The sequence below is a fragment of the Passer domesticus genome, chromosome 8 (genome assembly GCF_036417665.1).
Source record: "Passer domesticus isolate bPasDom1 chromosome 8, bPasDom1.hap1, whole genome shotgun sequence".
NCBI lineage: Eukaryota > Metazoa > Chordata > Aves > Passeriformes > Passeridae > Passer > Passer domesticus.
Genome location: NC_087481.1, coordinates 36110083 through 36122867, shown reverse-complemented (window position 1 = coordinate 36122867; position 12785 = coordinate 36110083). Strand labels below are relative to the sequence as shown.

The 12785-nt window shown below is 34.1% G+C and overlaps 1 protein-coding gene across 19 annotated transcripts in view; it reads right to left on the bottom strand.

Annotated features, from left to right (window-relative positions):
• The window catches only part of KCNMA1 (potassium calcium-activated channel subfamily M alpha 1), a 423584-nt gene that overhangs the window by 107445 nt on the left and 303354 nt on the right, over positions 1–12785 (bottom strand). For 10 of the 19 annotated variants that reach the window (XM_064430371.1, XM_064430370.1, XM_064430369.1 and 7 more), the window contains one exon: positions 12438–12506. In XM_064430371.1, coding sequence (XP_064286441.1) covers positions 12438–12506 — 69 coding nt within the window. Of the gene's footprint in view, positions 1–8165; positions 8295–12437; positions 12507–12785 lie in introns of all 19 variants that reach the window. The other 9 variants (XM_064430351.1, XM_064430362.1, XM_064430363.1 and 6 more) reach the window with 2 other exon arrangements.

The following is a 12785-nucleotide window of genomic DNA, read 5'->3' as shown; positions in this document are numbered from 1 at the left end:
TCCAAATCAAATAAGAGTTTCACATGCTTTTTACCAAAAACTTTAGTTTGAGACAGTCAAATGCCTCTGCCTATAGTCACATCACCTAAGTGCTTACATGTGTTTTCTTATCTTTTTGCTTTATATAGACTACACAAAGTCCTCTCAGAAATGTGAAGTGTGAAGCTGAGCATTGCTGTTTGCTTGCTCTGTCATGCAAAGTGGTGACAAATTCGCAATATGGTGAACAGAAAAAAACCCTCAACCACTGCTCAATAACAATAAAAATATCACTTATGAAACTAAACCCATTGATGCAAATTTTTGCCAATTACTAGTGAAATAGTTAATGGGACCCCTATCTGGACATATAATGTTATTGTTTAAAAAAATAAATACACACATACACTCAAGGGGAATGGTACAAGACAACCAGTCACGACAGCTGAAAAAACATAAAATGAATAGAAAATTTTTAAAACACTGCTATGCAGCCATGAAAGAACAAAAATAACCCAACCACCATGACAGAAGAGCCTCAGCTAACTTTGACAAAGGAACTGCTACCAACAAGTGAGGTACTCCATGTCTATGAAATATCTTCTTTATTTTCGTAATAATTTAAATCTACACTTTAGGTAAGGTGTTTTGCAAAGCACCAAGCTAAATATGAATATACAGACAGATATAAATATATTCTTCAGTAAGTTTCATTCATGTGTAATATATCTTAGATTTGACTCTCTAAAACTTAATATAGCTTTTCAAAAGTTTTCTCTTTTTTGTCTTTTATTAAAGTTCAGCTTTTCTAACTCAAAATGTAATAATGGTATGTATATGCAATTTAGAGTAAATAAAGACTACCAGGAATTGAAACACTTGTCCATCTCGCACAAATTGATTTTAGGGAAGTACATAGACACAAAAATAAATAAAGCACAATGCTGAACACACATACACTTCTAAAATTTGAAGGTACAAAGTTTTTCATGCTATTGATAGGAGGGAAAATGGATCTCAGTACATCTCTTATTCAATATGTTATATATTCTCTACACATTAGGAATAAATTAGTATGACAACATAATATATCTGAAAGATTAAGAATGTGCACATTTTTTGTGTAATTCCACATGCCTGCAATGCCCTATGACAAGAATATGCAGTCTACAAAATAAAGTGCTCATGAGTTCAGAAGTAAAAGGTTGGTCATGAAGTCCTAATTCAGCCCCCTTTATGTGACCTTATGATACAGTTCTTAATTTAATACCTACAAACTCCTTCCTTCTCACAATCTAAAACTTAATTCGGCGATGTTTTACTGCCATTAATTCAGGCATGGCTTCCTGTAATTTATGTCTCTTAAAAATCAGCATCATATTTTTCTTGTGTGTTTTTCTGCAATGTTCATCACTACAGCATGCAAAAGATTCACAAGCATGTAATTTCTTTGACAGGAAGAAAGAAGATATAGTATTACCCCATTTTACAAAGGAGAGATTAAGTAACTACGAGATATAGTACTTATTAATTTGGGTTTCCTACAGGCCAAATTTTTCTAAGTGTTTAGCATTGCATAGCTCCATACAGACTTCCTAGGAACTTTTGCTGTGAGAATGCTTAGCATTTCCAAAAGCCCAGCCTCTGATTCCCAAAATAATGAATATACTTAATCAGAGGACAGCTGTAGAAGGTTTGGTTTAAATTATTATCTCCTTCTCACACAGATAGCCTGTATCAGAGGCTGGAAGAGAAATTAAATCTCAAAGAAAGCATCTACCCAGATATCCTTCCCTTTCCTTCATTCACAGTTTCAAGCTTTGCAACAAATAAAAAGGAGAGGAGAACGACAGGAACTGGAAGGTATCACCACAGAAAGCAGGTTCATTTCCACAGCACACTCTACTAATATTTGCAAAAAATGAAATGTGATGGTATAAATAGCACCAGTATTACACACACAAATAAAAGGGACAAAATAAAGTTACACAGCTAAACTAGTATCATCCATCATCAACTAGTATCATCTAGTGTCATATCTAGTATTTCTTTGTTGGTAAATTGGGCCTAATGGCTGCAGCTGCAATGAAAACTTCTATCTAATGCAGTTTTAAAATGCATTTTTACAGGTTTAAGATGGAATATAACAGATAAAAGAAAAACTAAAAAGAAACAACTAGGTAAGAATTTCTTCATATGAAACCAGTTACTCAGATCAAAAATAGGCTGGCAAATTCAGCTTTCCAGCAAAAGCTTTTGTCACTTGAACCCACAAAGTACTTACTAGCAGTTGCAGAGTGCTGTACTGGCTATCTTAGTCTCCACCTTTCCTCCTCCCTGCCTGCTAGGATGTAGTAACCTGCCACTACACTGAAAATTTAGCTGCTAAAATCAAAGAATCTTCTATACAGGCTAATCTCATGTATTTATGATACTGTTCCTTATAAAATATGTAGGGTCTTGTAGTATCATTTGGGTTAGGGTTTTCTTAGGTACAAATAGGTATTGCTCTATCTGAAAAATACTTTTTATTTCCTTACTTGATTCTTACTTAAGTCACATAAGTGTTACAGCTTTTCAGTGAAAAAAAGATGAACACATTTCTTTACACAGACCCAGGCTGGTTTTTTTTCCCAAATACAATTTTTGGATAGAGATAAACCATACCAAAGAGGAAAAAAAAACCTACCCAAACCTCAACAACACAAACTCCACAAACTGAGGTAGCCACTAGATCTATAAATCTTCACTTTTCATAATGACGCTTAAAATTTGATCAAGTAACAAACAAATGAAGCAGTTCTTTCGAGATGCATGGAACATAGTCTTAAATTGGAAGTAACTGGCTTCATTTAGGATGCAATGCATTGTGAGCAAGATTTTGTATCTCAAGGTTTTCTGAGACACATTAAATTAATTCACATGGTCAGTGTACAGACTTTATTTTGTCAGATCTTCATTCACATATACCTCTTTTCACAAATACAATGTATTTATAACCACAAAATATAGATGTGATCACAAATAATGCAGTATGACCCCAGCAGCAAAATTTTTCTGTTGGAAATGAAAATTAATTTGCCCCATGACTGCTACTGGCTAAGAGTTACAGAAAAAGCTCATAAAGCTTTGGGTTTATATACACACCAGAGCAAAATCAGGAGTAATTTGTACTGATCTCTATGGATATATTAAATATAGTGTTATTTAAAGCTGCAACTGAATTATTTCTTATGACACCTGTAGTGTCATTAACTGAAGTTATGCTTTGATAAGCACTCTAATATATACAGCAAGGGAAATGTTTTGAATTAGAACAGAATATAGGCAACAAACAGCACAGAGAAAAACAAAACAGTCCTCTGAGTATTCCAAGAAAAATGCATCCATCAGTTATTTAGAGATGCATTTAGAGATGTGTTTTTTCAGTATTAAAATATTAATATATATCCCCATAGTTAAGAATACAAGTACATGGTAAACTAAATAGGAGTTTTAGGAGAGACATCTTCAGCTAATGTCTCCTTTTATGAATATCCAAGGCTACAAAAGAAAAGGGGAAAAAGGAAAACTCAAGAGGTTTAATAGCAATATATATAGCTAATACATATGCATTCTGTGCCACACATCAGAAAAAAGATATTACTGAAAATGACACAGATTTTTCCAAGTACATGTTTTTAACATAAAGCAAAATTTGATTTTTTTAATCTCCTCAAGCTCATGAAACCAAGCAAGAAATGCCAAGAACTTTAAAAACTTTTAAGATCTTGATCAAACTTTGTAATTTTATAACATTTCTAGTTTAGGTTGTAGTCAAGTAATAGCAAGCTTAAAAACATGTAGTCACAATTTCTTTTAACGACTGCAGAAATACATCCCTCAGGACAAAACCTTTCGTGACAGGGCTCACATGATTGCTTGCTCCTTCACACATGAATGTTTAGGACACATGGCAATTAAAGCCATGTAAATTAAATATGTTTTAATGTGTTCAATGGGAATTTAACATACTTCACCACCATAAACTTAGAAGTCAGTTCTATTACAATAATATTACAATTAGGAAACCACTTGTGGAATAGAATATGCACTCTGGAAACCTGTGTTTTACACTTATCTGCAAGTTACCCCGTTTGCTAAAGATTCACTTGGTGACTAGATGCAGGATCATGTAGCTAAGAGCAATGCAAATGCCCCACACTGAAAATGTGGATATCACCCTTGAATTCAGCTGGACTCTTAAGAATCACAGACTGAATCACAGAATGGTTTATGTTCAAAGAAACCTTTAAAAATCACCTAATTACAACTCTCATGTCATGGTCAGGGATAATTTTCACTAGAACAGATTGTTCAAAGCCCCATCCAATCTGACACTGAACATTTAAAGCACAGGACAGAATCATTAATATTATCTACACAGCTGAAAACATGCTCCCAGACTGACAGAAATATTAGCAGGTGAAACACAAATGGAAATCAGTGCACATTTGAGATACACAGTTTCAAAAAAAAAACAAAACCAAAAACAAGGTCACAGAAATTCTAGACAAATGTTTATGGTTTTCTTTACATAGATTATTCAACGAAAATTTCAGATTGGACATGATGACTTTCTCACATGACAGGGGAGAATAGATATCTGTTCAAGTTTCTCACTGTGTGTTAATTGTGCTCAGCTTACTCATTGGATTGTATCTTTCTGATGTTTTAAGTATACATGCTACCGTCAGTAAAATACACATACATGAAAACATCTGTTCATCCATTCTTATTTACCTGAAACTACTCCAGAACATGAGTGCTGCTCAATACCTTTTTTGGTAGTGCATGGATGACTGACTGCACAAGACACCAATATTCTGACCTAGCTAAACATACCACGTTATATCTTCCTTTAAAGCACTAAAAGTAAGCTCAGGTTTCCTTTACTAATTATGTATTTGCTATGTTTTTTTGAATGTAAAGATACTTGATGGAGAGCCTAATAATTTGAAACTTGAACTGTAAGACAATTTGTGAAGTGACACTTTGGGGTAGGACTAATTCCTCCAGCTATTTTCTTTTACTAATTTCTGCTGCTAGGTGATTTTTGTCTCCTGTTTTGAAATATCACACATATTTCACTCAAGTTATGTTTTTTCTTGGTCTAAAATATTATTATGAAGTTATAGAAAGCTGATGCCTTTCAATATTACAAGAATATTTAAAACTTTACTTCTAATAATTTATCAGCATACAAAATATTTCAATAGGAGATTAAAAATGTTTCCTGTAGCTTTCTATAATATTCAGTCATCCTCTAGGTGAACTATGTTGAAAAAACAACCAGTCAGTGTTAGAATCTGAACCATCATTATGCAGTATGTATTTACTGGCAGGCCACTTGCTAAGTGGCATGGCTCCACAATTTCCTTTGCATAGCTTCAAACGGAGGAGGCTTCCACTACTGCTGAAGTTGTGAATGGATGGAATTTTGAACATAGAAGTAGGGTAGCTGACTCTCAGATGTGCATAACTGTCAGCCTTCTCTGAGAAAAACAAAAGAGGGATCTTATTAATGTGGAACAGTGTGGCGAAAGTCTTTAAACTCAGCTGACAAGGGCATGTGGAGATGCCCAGCAAGTACAACACAGCAAAAATGCAAGGGTAAATGCATTTCAGCAGCACTATATGGAGACTAAAAACGGAAAGCACAGATGAGGTTAACCAATAGAAACACGGACCAGGAGAGGTCTTTTAAGGTCTTTTTCCTTCTCCATGCCTCTATTATGTACTATTCCTGTTTGGTCTTTCAACTTTACATTTTAGACAGCACTAAAGGTGGGATTCATCTCATCTATTTTAGGATCTAATTCTAATGCATTCAGAACTCTTCCCTTGCAATTATGGACTAAGTCTGGATAACTAACAGGAGATTAGATATTTAACATTTTGATCAAGAAAGTCAGGTCTGATGAAACCCATTATCAGCGACCAACTGAACAGCTCATCCCTGCATCAAAGAAACCTGTCTGATTTCGTAACCCTACATCTTTTTTTGTTTGTTTGCTTTTGGCTGTATGGCTACCTGTGTGACTGCCATCACCCTGTTCTAAAGAAAAAGGACCAATTGTTGAAATAAATGAAACACGAACACCAAAATTTTGACTAAACAAATGGCAAAAGCTGTAACAATTCTGTTTTAAATCTTGTGGCAGATGTACTGTACCATTCCCCATGCAACTCAAACAGTAGCAAAATCATCTAGTAATCAGGAAGATATAATATTAAGTATTATGAATACATTATCTAAAACAAAATTATGTGGGATTATTTACTATAGCTACCATACTTTTAAGCAAAAACAGCTATTATTCTTGATTGTTTCATGCTATGCCCAGACAAAAAGTACCACTATTAGCATAATGGCCCTTTAAAATACACTATGTCATTCATCCAACTACAGAAGTAGTTGGAAATAATAGTTTTTGCTTCAGGGCATGTTTTGAAGTGGAGTGTGAGTGTAAATGCACAAATCTCATAGTGGGAGTTGTGCACATACCAGTTTTCACACTAATTGTAACTCGTAAGTATTGCTTCTTTCTTCTGGGCTCTATCACTGACATTAATTCATAATGCTCCATATTGCTCTATACAGCAAAATCTAGTAAGACACTGAAAAGAATACAAGGCAAAAGACACAGTGCACATTACATGCTACAGTATATTAAAGCTTAATTACTACGAGCATATAAAAGGTTGCTCCCAGGACTTAAGTTTTTTCACAACAGCACCTAAGTCATGGTCTACATGATGTGCATAAGTTATTTTATTTGGGCATACTCCAAACTAGTTCAATAGTGATGGTGAACTCAATACACTTGAAAACAATTAAATTATTCCTTCTGGTTCCAGAAGTGATTCATTATCAGTACAATGAGGCAGAACAATATACTTTATTCTGGGAGCAAGCAACTTCACTTGGTACAACACTTCTTCATAGTGCTCATCATGCCAGCATTAACATGCCTTCACCACAAGATAAGATATACTTAAAAGCAAGAAGCAAAGTAGAGGTGCAACAGCTGCAGATCCTTGGAGATGCTAAGTGTTGCAGTAACTTCTCTGCAGTTGGATCATATAAATAATGCCAAACTGACAGGAAGCCACCTCTCTTATCACACATCTACTCAGAAACTATAGGAAGATAAGACTAAACTTAAATACACATAACACATACAACATACACAACAGAACAGACATGGAAAATAGAGTTTGAAGAGTACAATGAAGATGGAAATTGAAATGTCTGGACAATGAGAGCAGGTCTCCAATGACCATCACTGACAGACAGACTGCTATAAGCAATTAGGGGGAAAAAAAAGCTGTCGGGAGAAGAGAGATGAGGAGAGACGAAGATATGGAAGAGCATGCCTGATTTACTTCATCCAAACCAACAGCAGCATGATAGAATGTAGACTAGAGAGGGACTCACAGCATGGTATACCAAACAAAATGCAAAACATGCCATCTCAAAAATAAACTACAAAGTTGAGAAAAAAATACACTCAGTAACATCTTCATAAATGAGTTAATAAATGTCATTAAAATGAATGCGACATATACAAACTACCCATGGCACTTTCACTGGAACAGTACAAAAACTTTAATGAGTACTGCTTTATGAGTAACTGGACTCAAAACAGGACCAGAAATGCAAAGAATCAGGTATTTGGTTGCTGTTAATGGAAAATGAGACTGCAAGAGAACATGAACTACTGTATTGTAAGACGTGTTTTAAAGGAAGACTCTGGGGAAAGAAGGACATCAATGAACGTGTGAATATGAAACCAACATGGCAGCACAAGAGCTGGTAAAGACGAAATATACATCGTCATGATACAACCAAAATGAGGACAGGAGATATTAACAATGAAATCTGCTTTTCAAATGCAACAGTCTGATACACCAATGACTCCACAAAGGGGACAAAAAGCCTAAAAAATGAATCCTGTTTTATTTTGTACTTCCTGCAAAGAAGTTAGTGCGTGAGTCACAAGAAACACTGGAGAGACAAAATGCTGTTCTCTCTCTCCTCTTTGAGATTGGGGGCTCATATATAAATATATACACAGAGATATATATACACACACACATAGATAGATGAATATATATATAGATATATATGTGTGTGTATATACAGAGAAAGATAGACAAAGATGTTATCTTCCTGTGTTCTTGGCAAGGAATTAGTCCTGAAGTTAGAAGGAGTGAAGGTAGGATTGAGGTTGGAAGGAAAGGTAACGAAGAGGGCATACCGCTTTCGGCTTCTGCAAACGACAAGAAAAAAATTGCAAATCAAACACTTTGATAATAAATCAAACTGACACCAAAGCAAAAGCAAAAAAACCCTTTATTTAAAAGTCTTCAAGGTTTAAAGGTTTTTCTGCTGAGAATGAGAACAAATATATGGATAGACAAAGAGAAAATTTTACAAGCGGAGTATAAATGGGGAGCAGGAGGGAAGAATCCTGGTTAGGCTTTCCTTCTTGCTTAATTATGTGGAATAAAAATACAAGGGGAAAAGGAAGGCAAAAATCTCTCTAAAATGGATTTCAGATGAGGAGTTTAAATGTCTGAATTTTGAACTGTTATTTTTTGCTATATATTTAACACTGGGATATTTTCAGGTTCATGTTCTCCATGTTTCCTTTGCATTTTTTTACAGAAAAAGCAAAACCTCTCCAAATAAGCTAAGAACATCTTTTAAGTGATGGTATTTGGCTTGCATCAGGGAGACAAAAAATAATTTAAATGCTTGCTGTTCTTAATCACAGGTTATAACACTCCCAGAAAGCAATTAGAGATGAAGCAATGGTTAACTTATATCGTGAGCTGGAGTTACTAGAGAGCAGACTTTAATAGCTGGTCAGAAACACTCTAAATTGAGTTTTGTAAATTCAGGGATTTCTTTGATAGCTGACAAATAATTTAAATATTATCAAATATATAAAAGAAAAGGTTAAAAGAAATCTAATAATTTTTTTTTAATGAATCTTTAAGATACCTTGATGAGAAGCAGTTGTATAACACTGTAAGCATACTCTAGATACTCTATCCATGATATGAAAACTAATATGCATTTATCATATTTATAACTACATTACTTGTAGTAATGTAGTTATACATTACTTGTAGGCTTGAATATTGTATTTAAGCGATTCTGTAAAATGATAATTGTTATTAATTACCTACCTAAACTAAGAAAACTTGTTATCAAGGCCTGCTTTCTGTTTTGTGTAGCTTTATTAGTAGTCAGGAAAAAAGGAAGAAAACATCTGTAGGCAGGAAGCTCAGCTGTCACTAACATTTACAGCAATATTAGCTTGGATAGAGTTCTGATAATTTTTAATTACTATTGATTTCAAATTCCCTACAGTAGAGTTAACAGAATTTGACTGTAAATCAGAAAGATTTAGAAAACTAGAATCCAGGTGGCTGCCTGGACAAAAAAAAAACCGTGCAGAAGTAAATTAATATTTATGCCATCCTACATCCAATGAAGATATTAACAGACAAATAAAAGTCTGCCATTCAATGGGATGGGACTAGTATTTATCCTTCAGACTGCCTTTAAAAATTTAAATTTTGAAAATTTAGAGAAGGGGTTAGGAAATTTAGAATACCCTTAAATTACTACTGTTTAGAGCTGCATACAGTCCTGAATCTTATTCACTGCTTTAGCTCTGAGTGCAAAGGCAAATGAAACTAATCTTAACAGAAACTCCCTGTGTAAGTAACAAATCTGACATATGATTTAATGGTATAGACATTTTATTATGACTAGCAACAAAAATTAAACAGTAAGTTGGAAGTAAGAGCTTTTCATCCTTTAAGTAGAAAGAATGCTTTGAAAATTTCCTCTGCCTCTTAAAATACTGTTTTGAGACCTCTCTCAGCTATGGCAGTAAGTATTAACTCTTAATGAAAGGGTGCCATCTACATGATGTTTTAAATTTTTAGTTATATTTAACATTGTTTCTCTAAATTTTAAATTATATAAAACTTCTTCCATAATAGTTCTATAAAATGTGAATGCAAAATATAATTATAAAATAAATTAGCATGTATCTACTTTTTGTCACTCTCATAAAGACTGAAAGCTTAAAAGAACATCCATAGTCAATTCTCACTTCACCTTTATGAAGAATTACCAGGAAGAAATTTGGATATGAGCGGAATAAAATATTTCCAATATCAGCATCAACAAACATAAGCGACAAATGACAAATTTACATTTTTCAAAAAGAGTTTGTGCTTCAAAACTATGTTACTCTAATTTTTATTTTAATTCTTCACTTTTTAATTTAATAAGATGCATGGAAATGCAAGCATACCTAGGAGGTCAGAAACTGAAGTTTTGTTGCATTACCCTCCTGGTTTGACTAAAGGATCAGTAAACCACAAATGTCTAGTTAACATGTTAGAGTTGAAGAGCACAGGAACAAGTAGAGCAGTAAAGATATGCTGCAGGTACCTCTGTGATTGACCAAACAGTGACTAGAAAATTATCACTGCTTAATAAAATCAGCAGATATTGCTGTGGATCAGTGTTATAAGAAAATGTGACTATCTACCTTACATGCCTTCCTCTTGCTACATACATATTTAACAAATCCAGCTGTTAATATCTCTTTGTTAGCATTGCTTCCAGCAATTTTAGGCTTTTTTTCCCCTACTATAATAATTATTTCAAACTGTTACCTGTGTGGCTTTAAGTAAGAAATATATGATTGTACCACACTGTTTTACTTTTTGTGGGATCCTCTGCATCACCTTTTGATTAAGAACTCAATCCAACTCCCACTGAATTTAATGCAAAGAATGATATGGAAGCCAAGAACAATCTGTTATTACTGTAAAAGACTGCAATATTAGCACTTATGTAAGTAAATGACAACTGAAGTAATGGCAATATAAAGTTGGCCACTATTTGTTACGAGAAAAAGAGAAACCAAATATTTCTTAATACTGAAGGCACAAAATCTGGTAAATTGTTCCACTGCTGTTGCTATTGTATTTTTCCTTTTTCTAGCAAGAGATTAAATTGGTCATAGACAGAAGAATAGATTGTTTACTTTACATTAGCTGATGCAGAAAGAGATCTTTCAATTTAAGTAATTTAAGAGTCTGAAGGACCTTAATACAGCATAAAAAAAATCTGATTGTTAAAAAAAAAAAAGAATTTCTTAATCAGCATAGCATGAACAAAAATGATATCCAGTAGTACATCACCACTTCACATTTCATTTTATAACATACAGAAGACTCCAGCAAAATAACTATAGAGCATGGAAATACTCATAAATAGCTGTAACACCGCTTTTCCATGTCAAATGTCTAACACAGGTTTTATAGACTCTTTTAATAAAGAAAAATTATGAAAGTTACTACTAAGTATTAAACTTTCAAAACCCCAGGAAATTTAGAATAAGTTCAATTGATAGAATGGGTTCTCCTGTGAGAAGAAGCAGTTTTCGTCAAAAACGCCCTTTGGCCACAAAAAAGTAATTATTGGCCAAAAAGAAGATGAACTAGTATGTATCACTTCAGGTTTACTACAGCAGTACAAAATGTAATTGTGAAAGAGGGAAGTCAAATTCCTCTCAAATTCATATTATCGTACTTTTTTATATGACCTCCACATGTTGCAGAGAACATTTATAATATTTTTGTTACATAAAAATAAATATTGTTTAAAGCATTAATGGACAAGTTGATGGAAGACTGGCTCAATTGTTCAGTAATGTTTCTATGAACCTTTGCACGAAAGCAAAAATGCAAGAAACACTTCCCATCTGTGAATCTGTAGTAAAAATAATGATATTTTTTTTCTTTTTGGTTAACAAAAATAGCCAGCCAATTTGTAATTTTAAGGATAAATTAATCTTTTCCAGTTTCATGATGTTATTCATGTAAGTTTTGTCAGAACAGATATAAATATTATGTTTACTCTATATTTGTTTATCCTGGATTGTATCTAAATTGGTTCTCTTAAACTAATTTAAATGAAATTTGTATTTTGAAAATACACATAGCCATAATGAATTTTGATATCACATCTGTTTTCCACTTTTCTATTTTCAGTAGTGTATGCTGGACCTCTGATTAGAAGTGATATGCTATAAACACAAAAATTGTAAGCTTTTCTGTAAGTAAAATCACTCCTGGAGATGAGACACAGGTACTACTGCACTTTTTACTACACATTCTGACTTGGTTTGGTTTTAGGGAGGAAGAGGGCAGAAATAAGTCCCTTTCAGTCCTATGTGAGATGCTGCAATGCGATGGCATGCTAATTACATTCTGAAATGTTTCAAAGAATAGACATGTTCATTCTGAATGACAAAAAAGCAAGCAAAATTCTTGCCAGTGCATTCGAGAACTTCCGAAGCTGGCGGCGCAGGACGTACCTGCTTTCGCGCTTCTCCGACTTGTATTCTATGGCTATCATTAAGAGCTTCAGTTTCGCAAACACCAGTCTGCAGGGAGAGAAGAGGCCAGCAGTCAGTCCCTTGTCACAACCAACATCACATGTGGACAGGTGGCTGCTAGGTCGAGTGTCAGTGAAGAGGTATGCTGCCCTCATTGTGAGAATTCTGGGGCAGAGAGTGGTAGGCCTAGAACCTGGCTGAAGGTTAGCCTTATGTTACTAAATATTAGAAGGCTCCACACTAGTGGGAGACAGATTGGTTAGTTTATCTTCAATCAACATCATCCACGCCTGGTCCAGCAGTATCCAAGGGCACAGAATATTAGGA